General features: G+C 39.3%; 1 protein-coding gene across 4 annotated transcripts in view; it reads left to right on the forward strand.

Annotated features, from left to right (window-relative positions):
* Positions 1 to 16153, forward strand: part of CCDC14 (coiled-coil domain containing 14) — a 71646-nt gene extending 55493 nt beyond the window's left edge. Inside the window, exons 13-14 of one of the 4 annotated variants that reach the window (XR_007723590.1) lie at positions 449 to 517; positions 4700 to 4785. Coding sequence is in view for 2 of the 4 variants with exons in the window: in XM_050781619.1 (XP_050637576.1) it covers positions 4700 to 4896; positions 15842 to 15864 (220 nt within the window). In the remaining 2 variants the exon portion in view is untranslated. Of the gene's footprint in view, positions 1 to 448; positions 4423 to 4699; positions 4897 to 15841 lie in introns of those variants that run through there. The other 3 variants (XR_007723589.1, XM_050781619.1, XM_050781620.1) reach the window with 3 other exon arrangements.
* Positions 16154 to 26514: the final 10361 nt, after the last annotated feature.

Raw genomic sequence — 26514 nt, forward strand, 5'->3', positions numbered from 1 at the left:
GAGACTGGAGACCATTTAGAAAACTGTTGCAGTAGTTCAGACATAATCCTGTGGCAATAGAAGTGAAAAAGGAGAGGCAAATTGAAAATTTTTCAATCAGCTGGGTGACTTAATAGGAACTAAAGAGGACAGAAAAATCAAAGATGACTCCAAGGTTTTCAGTTTAATCAGTTTGAGACACACTAAGCAGTGTCTAAAATGAAAAGTTAAGTTCCAAATTGTCTTCATTAGAATAAAAAGGGGAGGAGAGTGTCCATTCTCAGTCGTCTTTAGATCATCTCAGCAGGAGTCAGCATTACTGCCCCATCATAGTCTCCAAAAGGTCAGGCTGGTCCCAGATCCCAGCCCTCTCAGCCTTTTCAGATGTCCTAGAGTGCACAAAGCGTATTAGTAGATCTCCAGAGTATCTGCTAACCTCTGACACACTGAAATTCATGTCTCCTGATAGGTATTGAGCATGGAATGAGAACCATCCTATGGCATTTTGTCACTATTTTACTGTCTTTGATCTGTGGAGGTAATGTACAACCTTTTACAATGAATTTAGTATTTGTGAACACCATTGAGGATAAAAGGTAGAATCTGATGCTATTGGACCAACTGTAGAGATCCTAGGGACAGGGCTAAAGAACCAAAGAAGTACTTAGCACATGTTCTTCCCTTATTCCCACCACCCCTGGAGTTTAGTAAATCAGAAACCTTTGCTTTTCACTAATGGTGGCATTTTACTTGTCAAGTGCCTTAAAAGTGATAAAGGCCTGCTCCAACTACATGGAAAGTAGGGCAGCATTGTAAAACCTGCTTAGGTAAAAAGGGCGTGCAGCTTCATCACAGCTGACCAGGTAGGTATCTAGTGCTCACATTCCCTCAGCTAAAGACTCATTCACTCAATGAGTGAAATGAAAGCTCTAATGTGTGCCAGTTACATATTATAGGCTCTGAGAAGACAGCAATAAACAAGACAGACATTCTGTCTTTAAAGAGCTTATGATACAGTGGGACACAAGCCAAGTCCCACTGGACTTCAGTCATGTAGTAAGTTCTGTGAAGAAAATAAAGCAAGGTAAGGGAACAAAGAGTGATAACATTGGCTTAAGTTTTACCTACTAGGGTAACAGGCCCCTTCTCAAAAATAATATTTAAGGGTCCAGAATTTAAGCAACCACTAGGGAAAGTTGGGTTTGATTTGTAAGTTAACAGTCCCTTAATCATTTTTCAAATGTTAGTTCTAGACTTCCTTCTGCTCAGAATTGCTTAAACATGTGGGTTCTAAGACTATAGCATGCCTTAACACACACACACTACAAAGCCCCTTAACTTTTCTGGATGTATTAATATTAGCACTTGTAGAGAACTGGTCACTATTTAAAGCTGTTGTCTTGAGCTAACCCTCCCATAGAATTACCAGAGATGATAAGATCTTAGACTTCTGAAGGGTTTAAAAGTTAACTTTTTGAAAGGACTATAGAAATAACCTTACTGTTACACCCAAAGAAAAGAACTGTTCTACGGTGATACTACTAGATACCTACTACTAGAAGATTCCAAGCACACCAGGGGTATTCCTTTTGCCTGGACTGCCTTTTGCCCAAGCTCTTCCTGACAAATTTTTTTTTATTCTTGAAATCCACAGTACTACTTCTGTACCTTGTATATACTTCTAGTGATGCCTTTATCAGTTTACATATCAGCCTTTCCTACCCTCTACTCTTCTTGAGGACAGGGACCAGGATTGATTCATTTTCAACTGCCCTCATGACCCTTGGTGACTATCATATAGTTTGTACTTAATAACTGTTGTTGGACCTAACTAAATCTCTGCAGATGATCACCTAGGCATAACTTGATTTTCTGTTGGTGTTAAGTTCATGAAACAGCTTGCTGATAGCTTTATTACACACATCTAAGTTCCTAGCATTAGCCTCCCTGTGCCTTTTATTCTTTATTCAGTTACTAAGTTCTGAAACCAAATTCACTTACTGGCAAACATTTGCACACTGCTGCTTGTGCTGTGGAGAAGCCATAGATTCTTAAATATTTAGGATAGAAACTTCTTTTTAACCATGACACTGGTGCAGAGTAATCTATCCCACCAGCCTGCCTCACTAGTTTTTGGGAGGGATGAATGTCAGCAAAGCACTGGAAAACTGCAGGGCACTGTACAGTCTGTGACTTAGGACAATATTTAAAGAGTCTTCACCATCCTGCTTACCTTCTTCTGATGTCCGCCAGTTTGTCAGTGAGTCCCTTAAAATGTAAATCCAGAAATTAACTTCAGATGTGATCTGATCCAGGTGGACGACAGTTAGATTGTCATTTTCCTATAATCTTATAGTAGTTTTAAAGTGGACAAAGCTTGAGTTGGCTATCTTAGCCATCACGCTGCAGGTCACATTAGGGCTGTAGTTAGTTTCCCGATAATATTCACACTGTCATTCTTGGTGTTGAGTGGTACCATGTTAGGGCAGCTGGGGCAGGAAGTCATGGGAGGCTGTTTCCATCTAGCTAGACATGAGCATTTCCTCGAAGACTAAGACTAACTAGTTAAGTGGTCTCAGCTGCTTCTAAAAGAAGAGCTCAAGTTTACCACAAACTCAGTGCTTGCTCTCCTTGAAGTCAGGTCTGCTTTTAGAGACCATGAATAATGAAATATGAAAACTAGCATGTGGAAACTGAAACCAGACATATTTAAAGAAACTTGCTCAAGGCTGCACATCTAACACCTTAACCAGATGTTGTGATTCTCAGTTGCCTTTCTTCATTATGTTGTCTCCCTGATGACAGCTCAGTCTCATGACCACTTGAACCTTTGGGGCTCCAAATCTGTCACCAGAACCTAGCTCTATGCCATTCTGTCTCTACTAGCATGGTCTAATAATAAGGAATTCCCTCTGGGATTTATTATAAGGATTAAATAAAATTACATGTGAAAATATTTTGCAAACTACAAACATTAAGTGGATGATAATGATTACTAATTATGATTACTAATTACATGTAGTTGGTCTACGTGTATGTATGTGTGTGTACTATAATAGACACAAGGTTTTACTTTTGCTTTATTAAAGGTACACAGTGTTCTTAAAATCTGTTTAGCATGTGGCATAATGCTAGTAAAACAATTTCCCCACCTGTCACTTGGCCAATTCCACCAAAGTCATTACTAAAACTTGTTTTAAAGTAGATGGGTTTTTCTCCCATCAACACTGGCATTCAAAGTGAGCTCTGACATTTCCAGGACCCCAGCATTATCTTCTGCTCAGCCCAAGGGTAAGAGGGCTCATTTCTCCACAGAAATCTCAAAAAGACATGGAGAAGAACACAAACTGTCCAAGAGGAAAACTCAGTCCCTTTTGGAGCAAGAGACTTACGTTTGTTCAAATCTATAACAAGAAATGTTGTCAGCCGCTCAGTAGGGAGCACACGGCCAAGGTACATATTTTCATACCACCATCCTTTCCAGATTATTTTGCACTTGGCTGTGAACTCTAGGCCCAGAGTGGGGTAAGAGACCAGATTCAAATATTTTAAAAATAAGGAGCTCCAAAACAAGCAGAACAGACCGTCTTGGAGGGTAGTAGTTTGTTTGAGGTTTGGCAAGAAGAAAGTAGTAAAGGAAAAATAATTTTCAAACCCAGAGTCTCAATGGATTAAGATAAAATGAATCTTTTCTCTTTTTTTTTTTAGGTCAATCAATATGATTAGACTTGCCATCTTAGGATAGGGAGATGGAGCAATTGAAGATGAAACAAAAACTAGAGCAAATCAGTAAATCACATTTGAAAAAAATAGGTCTTCATTATTTAGAGCAGTGAGCTATATTCTAACATCATCTTTCCCCAACACAAAGCTTGTAATCGTTTCACTAGAGACTCAGTCCACCATCACCACCTCTTCCCTCCCCATATCCCAACCAGTCTACAAATCTGTCTGGTCAGATTTTTTAAATAATGACGACAAAACACTTAAAGCAACTTCTGTCAACTCCTAACATACCCAGAAAGGGTATGAGAATTTAAATTATAGTTTTGTATTATGTCTTTGGCCAAAATTGGAGAAAATGCCATGGTATATTATTGATTGGTATAAAACACTGAAACAGGCAATGATAAGTTGGTGGTTAAGTTCACTTGAATAACATGGTGCATTAGAAGAGCAAGAGCAGTGGATCGAGTCAGGTGACCTAGTGATTCCATCTTTATGTGTTATGTGACCTTCATTCATTTACAATTTATTAGCTGTCTGCTGTGTGCTACATACTGAGCATCTAAAGACAAGTAAGACAGTGTGCCTTTGAAGGGCCCAGAGCCCCAGTGACTCCCAAATGAGGCGATACGATCTCAAAGACTCACTCCAGCTCAAAATCCTAAATTTTCCAAGAAGAAAGATCACAACACCAAAGTAACTAGCCACGTGGCTCTGGTATGTCTTCCTACCACGTTGGTATCTTACAGAATTTTAGCTTTGGGTTGTGTTGCTCTTTGTTTTGTACTTTCTTTCCTTCTTTCTTTCATACTAATATCATGGGTGCTCTCCATATTTATTTTTCTTCTTATTTTAATTTCAAAGAGTATCTTTGTGTGGTAACTCTGAGGACTTGAACATTTTTATTTTACCCTCACATTTAAATTAAATAATTTACACTGGTTCTTAATGGGAAGATGGTAATGTAAAGTTGCCCCTTTTCCCCCTTTTGCAGAAACCAAGAAGAGTACAACTCCATTTGCAGGGGAAACAAGGAGAGAGCTCTAAAACCAAACCACAAAATAGCTAGAGGGACTGGAAAAGCAGGAGTTACCAAGCAGGAGTGCATAGGAGAAGAGTGGATGCCACAGCTCCAGATAGCAGAAAAGGCTAGCAGACTACATTTCTCGAAGACGAACAGTTTACCCAGAGGTGAAAGGGTTTTTTTTAAAAAATATTTTTTTATTGATGAGGTCTCGCTGTGTCACCCAGGGTGGAGTACAGTGACATGATCAAAGCTCACCGTAACCTCAAACTCCTGGGCTCAAGGCATCCTTCTGAATAGCTGAGATTACAAGAGTGTGCAACCAAGCCCACCTAATTTTTTTGCTTTTTCTTTTGTGTGTGTGTGTGTATGTGTGTGGAGACAGGGTTTTACCATCTTGCCCAGGCTGGTTTTGAACTCCTGGGCTCAAGCCATCCTCATTCTTTGGCCTCCCAATGTGCTGGGATCTCAGGTGTGAGCTACCATGCCCAGTCAGGAGAAGTTTTAAATCCTTGGTTTGTAACAGTGGGGAGAGGATCCACGGGCTTTACACAGATTGTGTGTTTGGAGACGGGGAGCATAGGTGCCTATTCCCAAGTGGAAGAATAAACACCAAACAAATTAATGTGTAAAACTCTGAATATTAAAGAAAATTCCAGTCCTCCTTACAAGCTTCCTACAAATAGCTGATCTAAGAAAACTTTCCTTAACTGCTTCAAAAAAAGTCATCAAGAAAGACCAGCAGAGGATCTGTAGTAAAGTATTTGTAGGAAATAGGGGAAATAAATAGGAAAATATGACTGTAAACTAAAACCACTTATCAGGAAAACATTGCCATCAAGTAGACAAAAGTTGTGACTAAGTATTTGGTCATGAATGTTTATAACCGAATGAAACAGGTATTTATTGGAAACCAAGAGTACTGAGCAGAGAAACCAGAGTGTAGGGCCAAGATGATTTGATAACAGAAGATGAAGCAGGAGTTGACAGAACTTAGGGAAAAGATGGAAGGACACATTACACCATCTCAGAAATGAAGGCAAAATTGAAAGTAAGTCAAAGTAAAATAGATTAAACATAATAGTTTTGATAAATTCTAGGTTCAAACTTGTCCTCCCTTCAGCACTTTACTTACTACACTAGTGCCTCCCAGCTCTAAGCATGGCTACTAAGAAATGTGTCATGGAGCAGATCCTTGTTGCTTTGTAGGTGACATAATTTTCCCCTCTAGAAACCTGTAGAATTTTCTGTGGCTTTGATCATCTTAAATTTCACTGTAATGGGTATGGGAGGTTTTGATCTTTAATGTCTCCTGTTAACGCTCTGTGAGTTGCCTAAACCAGTGGTCTTGCACATTTTTCTAGTTCTGGAAAACTTCAGTCATTATTTCTTTAAATATTTCCTCCTACTACTTTGTTTTTCTTTCTTCTATGATTTCTATTACACTTCCATTTGAAACTTTCATGTCTCGTAACTTTTTTTTTTTCATTTCCTTGTCTATTCTTAACTCTTCTGGAAGAAGTTTCCTGATGAGATCTTTCATTTCATTCATTGGTTTTTCAGCCATCCCCATTCTGCAAATCAATTCATGTGTTGAGTTCTTAATTTCAACTGTTTTATTGTTCATACAGTATGTTTTTTTGTAATTGCTTGTTCCTGCTTCATATTCTCAATACTTTCCCTTATCTTGTTAAATGTGTTTATTATGTATATTTTAAATTCAGGCCTGCCTGGTCCATTGATTCTGATACCTTTAGCATGGACTGTTAAGCATGTGCACGTGGTTTATATCATTATTTTCCCTTGTGAGTTTACATTATCTTGGGGAGTATCAGCTACCTGAACAGATAATGTATACCTAGGAAGGAAGACTGAAATCCAGAATCCAACTGAGACCCTTCTGATGAGTTATTGAGTGTATGTGATGTGGGGTGGTGGTTGTACTGATAGGAAATACTCCTTAGAGTGTTGACCTCTGTTACTTCAGTCTGGGTTTGATCATTCCCTGTTTCCTGTATCTTTTTTTTTTCCCCTCTACTCATTTTTCAAGAGCTTCTTCCCATAGGATTGGAACAGGGATTAGGCCTGCTCAGGGGTTCAGACATTCTTCTGCACCTGTTGTTACCCACTCTTCAAGCCCTGCCACAAGGCGACTCAAATACTCAGTAGCACTGGCCTGAGTACTGCTCTTCGGCCCCCCAGAAGTGAGAGTTGAGCAATGACTCATTCAGAACAATGTGGGGGAGAGAAGAAAATGCAGGGAGAATGATGTTCCCCAGTCCACCTTCTGCCTGGCCACCTTCTATTTTAGGCTGACATTTCCTATATACCCACTGGTAATCAATCATTTCCTGTCTCCCCAAAGGTTTCTTAGTAGTTTTGTGGTATATTCTGTTATCCATTATTAACTTGCCTGTCACTTTTGTAGCATTTGCATGGTGGGTTCTGAAAGACTAGCAACCCAGGTTCATTTGCCATCTTGTGCTCCCCACTAATGTGTAATGTTACCTCTGTGTCACTCACCCAGTTCCCCTTTATCTGTGGGTCTGTTTATTCTCTCTCTCTCTCTCTCATCTGTTTTACCTGTCTCTGTGCAATACCATACTTTTAATTACTGCAGATTTATAATGTCTTCATATCAGGTAAAATGATCCTTTCTCCCCCCATTCATCTTCAAAATTGTCTTTGTCTATGCTTGGGCCTTTACTCTTCTGTGTGAAGGACCAGTTGATCAAATTCTGTGATAAATTCTCTTGAGATTTTATTAGAATTGCTTAGAATTTATAGGTTAATTTGGAGAATTGCAATTTTTATTATATTGAAACCTCCAACCCTTTAGTATTGTATAATGCTCCATTTACTTACTCCATAAAAATCTTGTTAAACTTTTATAGAATTTATTCCTAAGTACCTGATAGCTTTTGTTACACTTGCACATCCCAGGGTTTTTTTTTTTTCCCACAATGAAAAGACCTTTAGTTTGTTCCTAATCACATAAAAGTAAATCCCCCCTGAAATCCCATCATCATGAGATTAATGAGTTGGTTATCCTTTTAAGCATTCTTTATACATACACATAAAAATACACAAGTAATTCTATATATATAGGATCATATCATGCTTGCTATTTTTTTCATCAACACCTTCTCTCACCACCTTCTCTCCTCATATTAGTCCCTTTCCCACGCCCTAGCCACACACCTGTAACCTATCATCATAACCTAATGGGTGACTGTCAGTGTTTTCTCCATGCTCATGAAGTCATCTAGGTCCATGATTTATATAGACTTCAGAGACAGCTGGTCATTGTTTCACAAAAATGGGATCATATTTAACTTTTCTATATTTTGATTTTCTGACTTAGAAATACCTTAGGAAAATCCCTCTAGATGACTAGGAAGTCATCTAGTATGGATCTAATTTATTCTCTTCAATGGCTAGTTAGTATTCCATGATATGGAAATATTATATAATGCATAATTCATTCAACTATTTTGTTCAGTTATATATAACGGAAAATAGCTACTTTAAGTAGAAAGAGATTTAACGTAGGGAATTTGGGACTTATGAAATCACTGGAGGTGCCCAAGTAGCAGGCTCTAGGCTGGGTCTCAAGGAATCATGCCCACAACAGTCCTACAGACCCTTCTCTCCAAGAGAACTGCCGTCTCTGTCACATTCCAGAAGCTGCTGTTCCAGCTGCTGGCTTCGGAACCACACTACCTTAGCTGCAACTTGAGGATCAGGAGGCTACCACAGGAACTTTTTACTCCGGACCTACAGTGTGTCTGTCAGATCTGCACTAGTGCATCTAGAAAGATTAAATCACAATCTAAAGTCCTAGCTTTGAGGGAGACTTGGAAATATGTCTTTAGCTTTCCAACCTCTGCAAAATAGAAAGACACACAAGAAAGGGGTTAACTAAACAGCGAGTGGGCCAGTCTACCAAATCTATTGCTGTGAGCATTCACTTTGTTTCCAGTTTGGGGTCTCCTATGAACGCTGTCACACAATTGCCATAAGACCTCATGTGTGTTTCCACTGCTATTTCTAAGGAATAGAATCCTAGGAGTAGAACTGCTGAACCAACAAATACACTTATTTTAAAATATAGATCTTGCCAAATTGCCTTCTAAAAAGGTTGTAACACTTTACACTTTTGCTATAAATGTGTGAAAATTTCCTTCATATATACCACCAGCAATAAGCAATAGATACTGTGGCTTGGCGTGTGTGTGTGTGTGTGTGTGTGTGTGTGTTTGAAAAATAATACTTTTTATTATGGAGAATTTCAAGCATGCACAAAAGAGGCAAACAGTCTAGTGAACTCCTGTGTGTCCATCAGCCAGCCCAATAACCATGGCCAAACCTGCCCCATCCAATTCCTTCTGTTTCATTTTGTTTTAAAGCACGTTCCTGATGCCTTATTATCTCATCCATAAATATAAGTATAAATGTATTTGTAAAACACAGAAATAGAAAACCAAACACTGCGTGTTCTCACTCATAAGTGGGAGTTGAATGATGAGAGCACATAGACACAGGGAGGGGAACATCACACACCAGGGCCTGTCAGGGGGTGGGGGGAAAGGAGAGAGAGCATTAAGACAAATACCTAATGCATGTGGAGCCTAAAACCTAGATGACGGGTTGATAGGTGCAGCAAACCACCATGGCACATGTATACCTATGTAACAAACCTGCACATTAAGCACATATATCCCAGAACTTGAAATAAATTTTTTTAAAAAAAAGATAAGCACAGGGGGCCGGGCGCGGTGGCTCAAGCCTGTAATCCCAGCACTTTGGGAGGCCGAGACGGGCGGATCACGAGGTCAAGAGATCGAGACCATCCTGGCGAACACGGTGAAACCCCATCTCTACTAAATAGTACAAAAAAAACTAGCTGGGCGAGGTGGCGGGCGCCTGTAGTCCCAGCTACTCGGGAGGCTGAGGCAGGAGAATGGCGTAAACCCGGGAGGCGGAGCTTGCAGTGAGCTGAGATCCGGCCACTGCACTCCAGCCTGGGCGACAGAGCGAGACTCCGTCTCAAAAAAAAAAAAAAAAAAAAAAAGATAAGCACAATATTATCATATCTAAAAAAATTAACAATAATTATTCATTAAATAGCTAGTGTTTACATCTTATTTGAGGTACACAAATTGCAATTGATTAGTCTTTTATGTCTCTTTTAACAAATTGTCTCCCCCGCCATATTCTTTTTCCCCCATATAATTTATTTGTTGAAGGAACCAAGTTTTTGGTGCTGTAAAGCTTCCCACAGTCTGAATTTTGCAAGTTGCATTTCTATGTTTTGGTGGAAGATTTTCCTCATCCTTATTGCCTATGAATTGTTAATGGAATCTAAGAACTTGATCAGATTCAGGTTTGATTTTTATGGCAAGAAGAATTTAAAAGGCAGTGACTGTTTCTGGATCAAGAGTCACACAATGTTTGGTTGTCTCTCTCCTTGTGATGTTAGCAACCATTGATGCTCAGTACCCAGACCTGTTAGTTCACTAGGATTGCAAAATGGTGACAGTCTAAATCTACTCTTTTTCATTTATAAGGTATACTGTCTATAAAGAAAAACTTTCTCACCTCTGCTATTTGGTTACCCAATAGTATAGTTCATATAAATAAAGCAGCATAAATGCTTGATTCTTTCCCATTATTTACCAGTTTTCGAAATAATGAATTGGTTCCTTAGCATCCTTTAATGGTGACTGTTTTTTTAAGTATCATTATGAAATAATGGATGGATTAAACTTCTTTGATGTGTTTCAATCCATTGCAGGTATGATTTTTATTGATACTTACATTGTCCCATGTTTGATCTTTGGAAGCTTTACTATGGCTGTTATTTATGTTTGCCAATGTGATGGGTATTGTGATTTTTTTGTTACTTTTATTTTTATTTCTCTGATTTCTAGTGAACTTGAATCATATTCATATGTTTGGCCTTTTGATACTACTCATTAGTAAGTTGTTTGTATCCTTTGCACAATTTTCTAATCAGTTGTGTCAGTTGTTGGTCATCATCTTATCAGTTTTTAAGGGTGCTTTGTATAGAAAGTGATCCTTTGTATGAATATAGTAGCACAAACATTTTTTCAGACATATTGACTGCTATTAACTTTGTTTATAGTACTATTTGCCATACCAAAAAAGTGATTTATAAAAGGCTGAGTATGCCTGTCTTTTATTCTATAGTTCTTGGTAAGGAAAGTCTCCCCAAACCATAGTGTGTACATATAATCCCCTGGATATTTTTCTTCAACTTAAAATTTTCTTTTTACATTTAACTCTTTAATATATTTGCATTTATTTTTGAATGTAGTTTAAGATGGCAGTTCAACACTTTCCTTTCAAGTGAGTAGCCAGTTGTGTCTGCATAGTGAAAAAAAAAAATAGTTCAACTTTTTTCCCATTGAACTACCACTCTGAAATACATTTAAAGAATAACTACAATGTAATCATTATTTATTCTGTTCCAGAAATATATTTTATATTCTTACTAATGCTATACTGAATTGAATTTATATATGTTATAGTATCACTGATATCTTAGTAAGCCCCCTGTATACTCTTTTTTTAATTTTAATTTTAATTTTTATTTTTGAGATGGAGTTTCTCTCTTGTTGTCTCTTGCTGGAGTGCAATGGCATGATCTTGGCTCACCACAACCTCCACCTCCTGGGTTCAAGTGATTCTCCTGCCTCGACGTCCCAAGTAGCTGGGACTACAGACACTTGCTACCATGCCCGGCTAATTTTTTGTATTTTTAGTAGAGACGGGGCTTCACTGTGTTAGCCAGGATGGTCTCAATCTCCTGACCTTATGATCTGCCCGCCTCAGCCTCCCAAAGTGCTGGAATTACAGGCATGAGCCACTGAGCCTGGCCTACTCTGTCTTCTTACATTTTTTGTAGTTTTACTAGCTATTCTTTGGCATTCTTTCTCTATATAAACTTTAGAATCATTTTATCTAATTCCAATAAAAACCCTATTGGAATTCTAATTGGAACTACATTAAATTAATATATTAAAATTTCTGGAATTAACAGTTTTATATTAAGTATTTTCTTCCAGGACATGATATGACTTTAAATCTATTCAAATATTTTGTGTCTTTTAATAGCTTTTCCCCAATTAAAAAAAAAATAAGCCTAGAGTTGATCTTGTTAAATTTATAAGTATTTAAAACTTTTGGCACTATGTTAATCTGAATAGATTTTTATTAGCAACATGAATTATTATGTAAACATAAGAAAGAACTTTCCAGATAGAATGTCCAGTCACTGGAATTTGTAACTGAGTTGAAGGCTCCCTCTCATATTACCAGGAAGGAAAAGTGGATATACACGTTTCTAAGACTGTTCAGTTGTGGTCTTGCTGAGAGATAGGGGGAAGGACCAGAGGAGTCCTGGAAGACCTACTCAGAAAAGGAATCTGGAATGTTGCCGTTTTAGGCAGCCTCCTAACGTCAGGCTTCTGTTAATGTGAGGGCTCTTGACTTAATTAGCTAGTTTTTCCAGTGGGTACATGGGTGTGTGCGAGACCATTAGAAAACATGCTGGGATATGGCCGGGCGCGGTGGCTCAAGCCTGTAATCCCAGCACTTTGGGAGGCCGAGGCGGGCGGATCACAGGGTCAGGAGATCGAGACCACAGTGAAACCCCGTCTCTACTAAAAATACAAAAAATTAGCCGGGCGCGGTGGCGGGCGCCTGTAGTCCCAGCTACTCAGGAGGCTGAGGCAGGAGAATGGCGGGAACCCGGGAGGCGGAGCTTGCAGTGAGCCGAGATTGCGCCACTGCACTCCAGCCTGGGCAACAGCCTGAGACTCCGTCTCAAAAAAAAAAAAAAAAAAGGAAACATGCTGGGATAATTCAGAGCAAAAAATTCCCAAAGTATTTCTTCTTTTTTCTTTCTCTCTTAAAAATTCCATTTTGTTGTTATATTGTTTGGTTGTTTTGTTTTTGCAATTAATAGCTTTTATTTCCACAGATAAGTCATGCAATAAATGTATTTCTTAATCCACATTGTGTCAAGCTCTCCATTTATTGCTTGGATATATAGAAAAATCCAGACCTAGTCCTTGTCCTCAAAGGCTTGCAGTCTATTTGAGGATACACAAATGGATTACTCAGTATGAGGCACATGTTATTGGAGCACAGAGGAGAGACATCTTAATCAACCTGGTGAGGTTCAGTCAATTTCACAGATAATGGATCATTCAAGCTTGGAAAAGACTAATGAGTCCTGAACTACCAAGGCGTGTTCAGAAAATAGTGAGGTGCTCCCATGGCTGGAGTTGACGTTACGATGAGTAACTACAGAAGAACCCAGAAAAAAGATGAGGAGTTTGGTCAGCTGCAGACGTTTACAGAGGAGACTTCCATTGACAGATTTATGTTGAAGAAAATCCTTCTATCAGGGGGCAAGACTGATGACAGGAAGCCCAGTTGGAAGGCTGCCACAATAGCCTAAGGGACAGGTAAGGCAAGTTACAGTGAGAACTGGGGAGGAGAGGAATTTGCCATCTGCATAGGTAGGAAATCTCATGGGCAACTGATGAGGCAAAGGGAATGCAAAAGGACCGAGGTTTCTAGCCAGGACTGCTGGATGCGTGTCAGTGTCGTTAACCTGGGAGCCAGGAAGCTGGGCAGATTTCCCGGGGACGAGGGGAAGAGGGCAATATTGGCCATGAATTCCAGGTGAAGAAGTCCGAAATCTGGGTACTCAGAAGAAATAGACTAGAGATTTACATTTGAGGATCACTGGTGGTATCTGAAACCATGTGAGGGCATGAGATGGGTTAGGAAGCATGCAGAGCTAGGGTGGAGTACTCAAGGCTTAGTTCATGTTCTCCTATACCAAAGCAGTTATCAAGGACAACTTAAGCTAGCAGATGAATGCTTTTTACAACAGAACTAAGAACCTCTAATAAGTTTTTAATTCAGAAGCTAAACTGATGAAACAATAAACATCTTAAAGTCAGAAAAGCTAATAAATGAGCTCTTTCCATTTATACTTCTACTCAAGTACTACTTGTTAAAATAACTTCTGACTTTGTTAATAAACAATTGTAAACATGAATGCAAAAAACTAGATGAAAATGTACTGGGGTCGCGGCATGGAGGGTGAGACCTGTAATCCCGGCACTTTGGGAGGCCAAGGAGGGCAGATCACTTGAGGTCAGGAGTTTGAGACCAGTCTGAGCAACATGGGGAGACCCAGTCTCTACAAAAAAAAAAAACAACCAAACAAACAAACAAACACCACAAAAATTAGCCGGGCATGGTGGCAGGCACCTGTAATCCCAGCTACTCAGGAGACTGAGGCATGAGAATCACTTGAACCCAGGAGGTGGAGGCTGCAGTGAGCCAAGATTGTGCCACTGCACTCCAATCTGGGTGACAGAGCAAGACCCTGTCTCAAAGAAAAAAAAAATGTACTGGGATATTCGCAAGTGCTGGATTCAACCTTAAGTTTTTCACTTCACACCTGCTTAGGATTCATCAGGTGTAGATAATCCGAACCGCCATGTCAATCTTCCACTCACCTATAGGTTCCCTTGGATTGCACCATGAAGGGGTGGCCTGCCCCTCCACACCTGTGGGTGTTTCTCGTTAGGTGGAACGAGAGACTTGAGAAAAGAAATAAGACACAGAGAAAAGCGAGGGCCCAGGGGACTGGCGCTCAGCTTACAGAGGACCCACGCTGGCACCGGCCTCTGAGTTCCCTTAGTATTTATAGATGATTATCTTTACCATCTTAAAGATAAGGGAGTGGCAGGACAATAGGATCGTTTTTAGGGAGGAAATTAGCAGTAAGACATAAGAACAAGGATCTCTGTGACATGAATAAGTTTAAAGGAAAATCCTGTGCCTTGAGATAAACCTTTTAGCAACATTGTTTCATCCTATCACATGGGGATAAACCTTGGACAATACCTAGCTTTTCTAGGAACAAAGACACACCCTGCACGCCCAAAATCCATTAAACCTTGAGTTACCACAGCACATGTCTCTTGCAAGGACAAGGTTGGGGGTAGGGTCACAGATTAACAGCATCTCAAATACAGAACAAAATGGAGTCTCTTATGTCTACTTCTTTCTATATAGACACAGTAACAGGCTGATCTCTCTTTCTTTTCCCCACAGCACCACCTCTCCAGCTGCCACTCATCATGTCTGCCTTGGCTGGGACCATGAGTCACAGCTCACAGTCTCTCCAACCTGGCACTGAATGAAGACTGCACAGATAGAGGTTACCAAAAAAGAGGCAATGCAGAATAATGGAAAGAATTTTAGCCCACCAGGGGCCAGAGAACAGAGTTTGGCATGGCGTGATTAAGTGATTGGTACTCCACAGAAAAGTGCTCACCATTTGTGGAACAATTATTCTGTGTCAAACACTCTGCTAATATGCTTTGCAATGTGCCCTCTTGTGCAACCCTCACAACAACCTTATGAAGTGGATGAGGTTTATTTATCTCATTTGTATCTGTTTTTTAACAATTAGGAAATTCAGGTTCAGAAGAAATTAAGTCACTTGTGCAAAGTCACATAGCTAGTTAATAACAAAGCTCCAGTGACTCAGATGTTAACACTATAGTCCCTCCACACAAACAATCTGAGGTAGAAATGCACAACTTATCCTCTACCTTCTACTTTGTCTTTTGCAAAACAAGGGATTTTTCATAGATGGTATCATCTGTCTATAGATTCTCATTCTGTAGGAAATTGAGTTTACAGAATTTGTATACATCAGAGGTCTTACATGTAAAATATCTCCAGATTTACTTTATACAGTAGATAGATTTCTCAGCCATGATTTGCATGTGTTCATTTTATCTGTAAATGTGGTCTTTGCTGTGCTGGGTTTTCAGATCGCTTCCCTCTCCTCTGCCCAGGTCGCCTGTTGTTCCTAAGATAAACCTCTACAGTGTGGTTAGAATGGAGGTATAGGGCTGTTGAGGGTAGCAAATGGAGAACCTATAGGTTTATAAAAGTAGAATATGAAGGAAGGATGACAGATAGAATGTAAAATAATAGAATGTAATCCCGAGTCCACATTTGTTGATGTTGTTATTTCTATTCTTTCAGACTTTTTTAAACTATGGATTTAAGTGTTCTGCAAAGTCTTACACAGAAGCCCAGTACAGTACATGAACTACAGAAAAGCAGAACTGCTCTGAACAAGGAAGAGGTGGGAGATCTGAATTCTGGTCCCAGCACCCACTTCATCAACTCCAGCTACCTCCTTGGAATCTGGGGTTCTGCAGCTTGAAATAATCAATTTGGATTTTAAACTTACTTGTAACATAATAATAATCACAGGAACTTTAAAATAATATTTTGTACTAAATTTTAGAATTATTATAATAAGTGATCTAATAAAACAGTCTTTTCCTGAAAGATGCCCAGTAAATTCTCAATAGAAGTTACTTAAGAAATTATAGGGTGTGGCTATGGGGAAGACAATAGATACATTTTATTTTCTACCTTGTACACTGTTTGTTTTCTTTCCCTTTTTCTTGCAGTTAGCATTTATATTTTTATGGTTAAAATATTAATTTAAACTTTTTTCAGGTTTTGATATTCTCATTAGTGGCTTTTTAATAAGAGAGACTCGGGTTGAAATCCCAATGCCATCACTTACCAGCTGTATGATTTTATCTCCTCTTAAATGCAGGTGGGAGGTGGGGAGTAATTATAGAATTTTGGGGTGCTGATCTAAAGTGATAACAATTGTAAAGACTTAGTACTTGGGTATGTAATACATTTTCCCTGCCCCTGCCCCTGCCCACATGACTTTTCTGTACTTTAAATTGCTACTATCTTATGTATTATCCTTATATAACAGGAAAAGTTAACCTTTGGTAAATACATAAGATAATAAGATTTAAAGAATAATACATAAGATAACAGGATTTAAAGTACAGAAAATCAGTGTACAGTGAATATTTATAGGAACAAATCTACAAATCATATTTTAAGGCTGGTATGTCTGTATTTTCATATGTTAATACTCCTGGTCAAGGAACTGATATTTTTTTAAGAAGATTTTAACCCTCTCCCACCCCCACCAGCGTCTAGTAACTACCATTCTACTATCTGCTTCTGTGAGTTCAACTTTTAAATATTCTACATGTAAGTGAGATCATGTGATATTTGTTTTTCTGTGCCTGCCTTATTTCATGTAACATAATGTCCTCTAGGTTCACCCCATGTTGTTGCAAATGAAGGATTTTCTTCTTTTTGAGATTGAATAGTTTTCCATTGTGTGTATATATACCATGTCTTAGTCTGTTTCTGTTGCTTATAATAGAATACCTAAAACTGGGTAATTTATAAATAAAAGGTATTCATTTATTATAGTGTGGAAGCTGAGAAGTCCAAGGTCAAGGGGCCTCATCTGGTGAGAGCCTTCTTGCTGGTGGGGTCTCTGCAGAGTCCCAGGGCAGTCCAGGGTATCACAGGGCAAGGGGGCTGAGCATGCTAGTTCTCTTCTTATAAAGCCACCACTCCCATGATAACCCATTAATCCATTAACCCATTAGTCTATTAATCGATGACCCAAACCCTTCTTAAAGACCGCATCTCTCAACACTGCCACACTGGCGATTAAATTTCAACATGAGTTTTGGAGAGGACAGATATTCAAACCGTAGCACCACATTTTATTTATTCATTTATTTGCTGATGGACACTTAGGTTGATTCCATATCTTGGCTACTGTGAATAATGCTGCAATGAGCATGGGAACGCAGCTATCTCTTCAACATAGTGATTTCATTTCTTTTGAATATATACACAGAAGTGGAACTGCTGGATCATATAGTAATTCTACTTTTAGTTTTTTGAAGGGCCTCCAAACTGTTTTCCATAATAGCTCTACCAATTTACATTCCCACCAACAGTGTATAAGGGTTCCCTTTTCTCCACAAGAGAGTAATCTCTAAACAAATAATTAGCCTTTAGAACACAAGAGCAAACTGAAGCACAATTGTCTAATATGCAAATTGTTTTGTTTTACCTAGGTTTTACCTAGGCTGTCAGTAGTTGTCTGGTCCCCACATCAGAATTACTGGGGAAACAAAAAAATTATTCCCCAGGCTTCATCCTAGACTAACTGAATCAATTTCTGGAGGTAAGACCCAGGTATACATGTTTTGTTTTGTTTTGTTTTGTTTTGTGTTTTGTTCTTTGTTTAAAGCTCTGCAAGTGAGTCCGTTGTGCAGCTAGACTTGAGAACCAGCAGGCTTTTAGCCTTAGCCTACCAATGCTGATCTAGGTAGATTTAGTACATTCATGAGCTAAGGTGAGCTAATATATTATTCAACACCCATGTAAGATTAATAAATTGTGACATCTTACCGTCTTTTCCTTCCCTTTCCTTCTCTTTTGGCTTATTTATTTATTTATTTATTTATTAACAAGGACCAAGCAGTGAAGGGGGCCAAGCCAGAGAAGGGATTCAGAGACAGGAAGGAAGTGCAGCGGATGTGCATAGACAGATGGGAGATCCAGGCTTGCAGAATAAACCTCTTGCAAAGGTAGTAAAAATAAATGGGCACCCCCTCCCCACCAAGCCACCAAGCCAAGGAAAATTTTCTACAACTAATGTCACTTTGGGGCAGTGGGGGCTAACTTACATTGTTTCAAAACGCCTAAGGAAACATAGTTTCTCACTGAAGGAGATTTATTTTGTCTTGACACACCAGACATTATGTGCTAGGTTTGTGTGTTTGCACCATGGTCTTCTTCAGGTATTTGTGCAGATCCTCTTTGTCTCTAGTCACTTGCCAGAGTTTAGGGGAACTGGTACAATCTAGCCCCCACTAACTCTTCAAACTGACCAGCTCAGGCTTTTTTTTAGAACGAGACTCCAAACTAAGGAGAAATTTTTAGAAGTAGAATAAAATGTATATAATAGGAAATGATACAAACCAACTTACAAAAATCAGTTGTATTTATGTATATTAGCAATAAATAATCTGAAAAAGAAATTAAGAAAGCAATTCAATTTTTAATAGCATCAAAAAGGATAAAATATTTAGGAATAAATTTAACCAAGGAGGTGAAAGACTTGTTCACTGAGAACTATAAAAGATTGCTAAAAAGAAATTAAAGAAGACATAAATAAATGAAAGACATTCTGTGTTTATGTATTGGAAGACAATAGTGTTATGATGACAATATTACCCAAAGTGATCTACAGATTCAATGCAATCCCTATTAAAATCCCAGTGTTTTTGCAGAAATAAAAGGAACCCATTCTAAAGCCCATATGGAACCTCAGAGAGCCCCCAATAGCTAAAACAATCTTGAAAAAGAACAACAAAATTGAAGGTTTCATATTTCCTGATTTTAAAACTTACTACAAAGCTACAGTAATCAAAACAGTGTGATCCTGGCATAAGGACAGATATATGGGCCAATGGAATGGAATGGAGAGTCCAGAAATAAACCCTTGCATTATATAGTCAGCTTATTTTCAACGAGGGTTGAAACCAATGGGTAAACAACAGTCTTTTCAACAAATGGTGGTGGAAAAACTGGATATTCACATGCAGAAGAATAAAGTTGGACCCTTACGTTATACCATGTACAAACATTAACTCAAGATGGATGAAAGACCTAAATTTAAGAGCTCAACTGTAAAACTCTTAGAAGAAAACATAGGGAAAATTTTTATGAAATATTGGATTTAGCAATAGTTTCTTCGGTATGACATCAATAACATAATCAACAAAACAACCTACAGAATGAGAGAAAATATTTGCTAATCATATATCTAGAAAAGGATTAATAGTCAGAATATATAAATAACCCTACAAGTTAATAACAAAACAACCGAATTTTAAAATGGGAAAAGGAATTTGATAGACATTTCTCCAAAGAAGATACTCAAAAACGATGCTCCACAATTTTAGTCATTAGGGTAATGCAAATCAAAATTACAATGGAATACCACTTTATACCTGCTAAATTGACTACTATCAAAAAATAGAAAATAATATATATTAATGAGGATGTGGAAAAACTGGAACCCTTGTGCATTGCTGGTGAGAATGTAAAATGGTACAGCCATTGAAACAGTTCAGTGGTTTCTCAAAAAAGTTAAAAAATAGACATTATATGACTCAGCAATTTCATTCCTAGGTATGTTTTATTTTAAAAAGAATTGAAAATGGTCAAACAATACTTGTATGCCAATATTCATATTATGCATTATTCATAGTAGCCAAAATGTAGAAACAACCCAAATGTCCATTAACAGATCAATGGATGAACAAAATATGCTAGATGTGAATATTACTCATCTATAAAAAATGAAGTTTTGATATATTCTACCTAGATAAACCTTGAATACATTATGCTAAATGAAATTAGACAAACACAAAAGGACAAATATTATATGATTACACTTATATGGGGTATCTAGAATACGCACATTGATAGAGACAGAAAGTAGAATAAAAGTTACCAGCTGTTAGAGGGAAGAGGGAATGGGAGATGTTGCTTAATGTGTACAAAGTTTCTGTTTGAGATTATGACAAAGGTCTGGAAATAGATAGTTACACAATGTGGTGAATGTACCTAATGTTACTAAATTGTACACTTTAAAAATGGTTAAAATTGGCTGGGCACAGTGGCTCATGCCTGTAATCCCAGGACTTTGGGAGGCCAAGGCAGGTGGATCATGAGGTCAGGTGATTGAGACCATCCTGGCTAACATGGTGAAACCCCATGTCTACTAAAAATACAAAAAATTAGCCAGGTGTGGTGGCACACACCTGTAGTCCCAGCTATTCAGGAGGCTGAGGCAGGAGAATCACTTGAAACTGGGAGGCAGAGGTTGCAGTGAGCCGAGATGGAGCCACTGCACACCAGCCTGAGTAACACAGCGACACTCCATCTCAAAAAAAAGTTAAAATTATACATTTTGGGTTATGTATATTTTGCTACAATAAAAAAGTGAAAAAATTAGCATGACAGGGATGAGTTGTGAAATGGTTTGAATTTGTGTCCCCACCCAAATCTCATGTCGAATTGGAGGAGGGGGCTGGTGGAAGGTGATTGGATAATGGGGGTGGATTTCCCCTGTGCTGTTCTTGTGAAAGTTTAGAAAATTTGCAGCCTGACCATATGGTAGTAAAGAAAAACCCATTTTCTTGACAGAAAGTCAAGCTGGCTGCAGAAATTTGCATAAGTAAAGTGGAGCCAAATATTAATAGTCAAGACAATGGAGAAAATGTCTCCAGAGCATTTCAGAGACCTTCATGGAAGCCCCTCCTACCACAGGCCTGAAGGCCTAGGAGGGGAAACTATTTCGTGGGCCAGGTCTAGGGCCCGGCTGCTCTGTGCAGCCTCAGGACATAGCACACTGCGTCCCAGCTGCTCCAGCTTCAGCTGTGACTAAAAGGGGCCAAGATACAGCTCAGATCATTGTTTCAGAGGGTGCAACCCCCAAGCCTTGGCAGCTTCCATGTGGTCTTGGGCCTGGGGGTGCACAGAAGGCAAGAGTTGAGTTTTTGGGAACTGATATGCTTTGGCTCTGTGTCCTCACCCAAATCTCATCTCATAGCTTTCATAATTCTCACACGTTGTGGGAGGGACCCAGTGGGAGATGATTGAATCATAGGGGCGGGTCTTTCCTGTGCATTTTTCATAATAGTTAGTGGGTCTCACGAGAGCTGATGATTTTAAAAATGGGAGTTTATCTGCACAAGTTCTCTCTTTGCCTGCTGCCATCCATGTAAGATGTGACTTGCTCCTCCTTGCCTTCTGTCATGATTGTGAGGCCTCCCCAGCCATGTGTAACTGTAAGTCCATTAAACCTCTCTTCCCAGTCTTGGGTATGTCTTTATCAGCATTGTGAAAATGGACTAATACAGTAAATTGGTAACAGTAGAGTGGGGTGCTGCTGAAAAGATACCTGAAAATGTGGAAGCAACTTTGGAACTGGGTAACAGGCAGAGGTTGGAACAGTTTGGAGGGCTCAGAAGAAGACAGGAAAATGTGGGAAAGTTTGGAACTCCCTAGAAACTTGTTAAATGGCTTTGACAAAAATACTGATAATAATATGGACAATGAAATCCAGGCTGAGGTGGTCTCAGATGGAGATGAGGAACTTGTTGGGAACTGGAGCAAAGGTGACTCTTGTTATGTTTTAGCAAAGAGACTGACAGCATTTTACCATAGCCCTAGAGATTTGTGGAACTTTGAACTTGAGAGAGACGATTTAGGGTATCTGGTGTAAGAAATTTCTAAGCAGCAAAGCAGTCAAGAGGTGACTTAGGTGCTGTTAAAGGCATTCAGTTTTAAAAGGGAGGCAGAGCATAAAAGTTCAGAAAATTTGCAGCCTGATAATGTGATAGAAGAGAAAATCCCATTTTCTGAGGAGAAATTCAAGCCTGCTGCAGAAATTTGCATAAGTAACAGGAACCGAATGTTAATCCCCATGACAATGGGTAAAATGTCTCCAGGCCACGTCAGATACCTTTGTGGCAGCCCCTCCCATCACAGGCCAGGAGGCCTAGAAGGAAAAAGTGGTTTCATGGACCAGGCCCAGGATCCCTGTGCTGTGTGCAGCCTGGGGATTAGGTGCCCTGTGTCCCAGCTGCTCCAGCTGTGGCTAAAAGGGCCAATATGGAGCTTGGGCTGTGGCTTCAGAGGGTGCAAGCCCAAAACCATGGCAGCTTCCACATGGTGTTGAACCTGCAGGTACACAGAAGTCAAGAATTTAGGTTTGGAAACCTCCACTTAGATTTCAGAGGATGTATGGAAACGCCTGGATGCCCAGGCAGAAGTTTCCTGCAGGGGCACAGCAGTCATGGAGAACCTCTGCTAGGGCAGTGCAGTAGGGAAATGTGAGGTCAGAGCCCCAGTGCAGAGTCCCTACTGGGGCACTGCCTAGTGGAGCTGTGAGAAGAGGGCCACTATCCTGCAGATCCCAGAATGGTAGATCCACTGACAGCTTGCACTGTTTGCCTGGAAAACCACAAACACTCAATGCCAGCCCATGAAAGCAGTCAAGAGGGAGGCTATATCCTGCAAAGCCACAGGGGCAGAGCTGCCCTCTTGCATCAGTGTGACCTGGATGTGAGACATGGAGTCAAAGGAAGACATTTTGGAGATTTAAGATTTGACTCCCCTGCTGGATTTTGGACTTGCATGGGGCTTGTAGCCCCTTTATTTTGGCCAATTTCTTTCATTTAGAGTGGCTGTATTTACCCAATGCCTGTACCTTCATGGTATCTAGGAAGTAACTAACTTGCTTTTGATCTTACAGGTTTATAGGTGGAAGGGACTTGCCTTATCTCAGATGAGACTTCAGACTGTGGACTTTTGAGTTAATGCTGAAATGATTGAAGACTTTGGAGGACTATTGGGAAGGCATGATTGGTTTCGAAATGTGAGGACATGAAATTTGGGAGAGGCCGGAGATGGAATAATATGGTTTGGCTCTGTGTCCCCACCCAAATCTCATCTTGTAGTGCCCATAATTCCCATGTGTTGTGAGAGGGACTTGGTGGGAGATGACTGAGTCATGGGGATGGGTCTTTCCTGTGCTGTTCTCATGATAGTGAATGGTCTCACAAGATGTGATGGTTTTAAAAACGGGAGTTTCTCTGCACAAGCACTCTCTCTGCCTGCTGCCATTCATGTAAGATGTGACTTGCTCCTCCTTGACTTCCGCCATGATTGTGAGGCCTCCCCAGCCAGGTGAAATTGTAAGTCCATTAAACCTCTTTTTTTTCCCAGTCTCAGGTATGTCTTTATCAGCAGCTTGAAAACGGACTAATACATGAACCTCCACCTAGATTTCAAAGGATGTATGGAAATGCCTGGATGTCCAGGCAGAAGTCTGCTACAGGGGCAGAGCCCTCATGGAGAACCTCCACTAGGGTAGTGTGGAGGGGAAATGTGGAGTTGGAGCCCCAACACAGAGTCCCCACTGGGGCACTGCCTAGTGGAGCTATGAGAAGAGGGCCACCATCCTTCAGACACCAGAATGGTAGATCCACTGATAGTTTGCACTGTGCACCTGGAAAAGCTGCAGGCACTCAATGCCAGTCTGTGAAAGCAGACATAGGGCCTGTACCCTGCAAAGCCACTGGGGTGGAGCTGCCCAAGGACTTGGAAGTCCATCCTTGCATTAGCATGTCCTGGATGTGAGACATGAATTCAAAAGAGATTATTTTAGACCTTTAAGATTTAATGACTTCCTTGCTGAGTTTTGGATTTGCATGAGGCCTATAGCCCCTTTATTTTGGCCCATTTCTCCCTTTTTTTTTTTTGAGATTGTGTCTCCCTCTGTTGCCCAGACAGGAGTGCAGTGTCATGATCTCAGCTCACTGCAGCCTCTGCCTCCTGAGTTCAAGCGATTCTTCTGCCTCAGCCTCCAAGTAGCTGGGATTACAGGCATGCACCACCACACCTGGCTAATTTTAAAAATATTTTTAGTAGAGACAGGGTTTCACCATGTTGCCCAGGCTGGTCTTGAACTCCTGACCTCAAGTAATCCACTTGCCTTGGCCTCCCAAATTGTTGGGATTTCAGGCATGAGCCACTGCACCTGGCTGCAATTTCTCCCTTTTGGAATGGGAGCATTTACCTAATGCCTATATCCCTTACTTGTCTCAGATGAGACTTTGAACTGTGGAGTTTTGAGTTAATGTTGAAATGAGTTAAGATTGGGAAATTGTAGAGAAGGGATCATTGTATTTTGCAGTGTGAGCAGGACATGAAATTTGAGAGGGGCTGGGGTGGAATTATATAGTTTGAATTTGTGTCCCCACCCAAATCTCATGTTGAATTGGAAGAGGGGTCTGGTGAGAAGTGATTAAATCATGGATGATGGGGGTGGATTTCCCCCTTGCTGTTCTCATGATAGTGAGTGAGTTCTCACAAGACCTGATGGTTTAAAAGTGTATGGCACTTCCCCCTGCACACTCTCTCTCTCCTGCCACTATATGAAGAAAGCGCTTGGTTCCTCTTCACCTTCACCTTCTGCCATGATTGTAAGTTTCCTGAGGACCCCCAGTCATCCTTCCTGTTAAGCCTAAGGAACTGTCAGTCAATTAAATCTCTTTTCTTCACAGATTACCCAGTTTCAGGTAGCTCTTTATAGCAGTGTGAAAACTGACTAATACAAGTTGAAAGAAAAAGAAGAGCCAGATAAAAGTGAGTGAGGGAAACAGAGCCAGGAAATCTCAGAAGTCCAGCCACCATATATATTTTTTGGCACTACTCAGAAACAACAAAAGGGAAAGCTTTGTGAAGTTTGAAAAACTGTCTGGACCAAACCTCCTTTTAAAAGTTCAAGAAAACAAAATTCATGTAAAAATGATCAACAAAAAAATACTAAGGTCAACTCTCATGTAAAGTTACTAGAAAAAAGTAAATAAAGATCATAATAACCTCTAGAAAGATATTCTCAAAAAAAAATTAAAGCTATAATGTCCTAGAAGAGCAAATACACATTGAGTGACATAAAACATGAAAGAACAATATACATTAGAGAAGCTCAGAAATTGGAACAGAACTCATAGAATAATTAAACATTTTAAAAAGCATTTGAGAAATAAAGATTAACCTATAAGGAACACAAGAACAAATAAATATAATTAATAAAAGCTTAAAAGAAAAGAAGGCAAAAAGGAGGGAAATTTATAAAATTAAAAATAAATGAAGAAAGAAAATTAAAAAGATTTAAGGGAAAGTGACAAATATTGAAGATAAAAGAGGTTCAACATGCAGATAACAGAAGTCTCTGGAGAAGCAATCTAAAGCAATCCAAAACAGAAAAAATATTTAAGACTGTAACTGAAGAAAATTTTCCTGAAATTAACAACATATATGCATTTGAAACTACATTTTGAAAGAAATACACACTGTTTACTTTCAGACTAGAATGACCAAGAGACATTCTAATAAAATTAGTGGATTTGAAAGAAAAAGATAGTTATTTGGGCATCTAGACAAAGTGAGAAGGTGCTGTCTACGAACCAGAAAGAGGCTCTCAACAGACACTGAATCTGTTGGAGCCTTGATCTCGGACTTCACAGCCCCCAGAACTGTAAGAAATAATGTTTCTTGTTTATAAGCCACTTATCTTCTCTGTGTGTATGTGTGTGTGTGTGTGTGTGTGTGTGTGTGTGTGTGTTTTGTCGTTGTTACAGAAACCCAATTGGACTAAGACACCAAGTAGTTTGTATCCAACAAAATTGACCTTCAAGTAAAATGGCATGAACAAACTGTAAGCAACATGCAAGAACTCAGAGCATATTCTTTCCATAAGCCCTTCCTAAGGAATCTAGTAGAGGACAAGCTTTGAGACAATCAAAATGACTAAAGATACACAAACATAAGGAACTAATGGTAAGCATTAAGTATATATTTGAGCTTTAATTAGGATTAGAATTGTAGAATTGTAAAACTAAGACTAAATTAGGATTAAATAGGAAGATTATGGTATAGAATGGCTATAGAAGCTGATAATTTAGATAGAGTATAACTATAAAAGATGGATAGCATATGCAAAAAAATTAACTGTTTTCAAGAATCAAAACTGATGATGGTAGTATTAATATTGTTATTCTGAGATTATTATTGTATGTTTAATGCAAACTAAAGCAAATTAGTAAATTGAGATATTCTAATTTCATCATCCCTTTTGTCCTTGAGAACCAGAATTCTCTACATGAAAGAAAGGATGTCCTAATGTAATATAGAATATGTTAAGTAAAAACTACAGTCCGGAAATT

Source organism: Macaca thibetana, chromosome 2 (genome assembly GCF_024542745.1).
Source record: "Macaca thibetana thibetana isolate TM-01 chromosome 2, ASM2454274v1, whole genome shotgun sequence".
NCBI lineage: Eukaryota > Metazoa > Chordata > Mammalia > Primates > Cercopithecidae > Macaca > Macaca thibetana.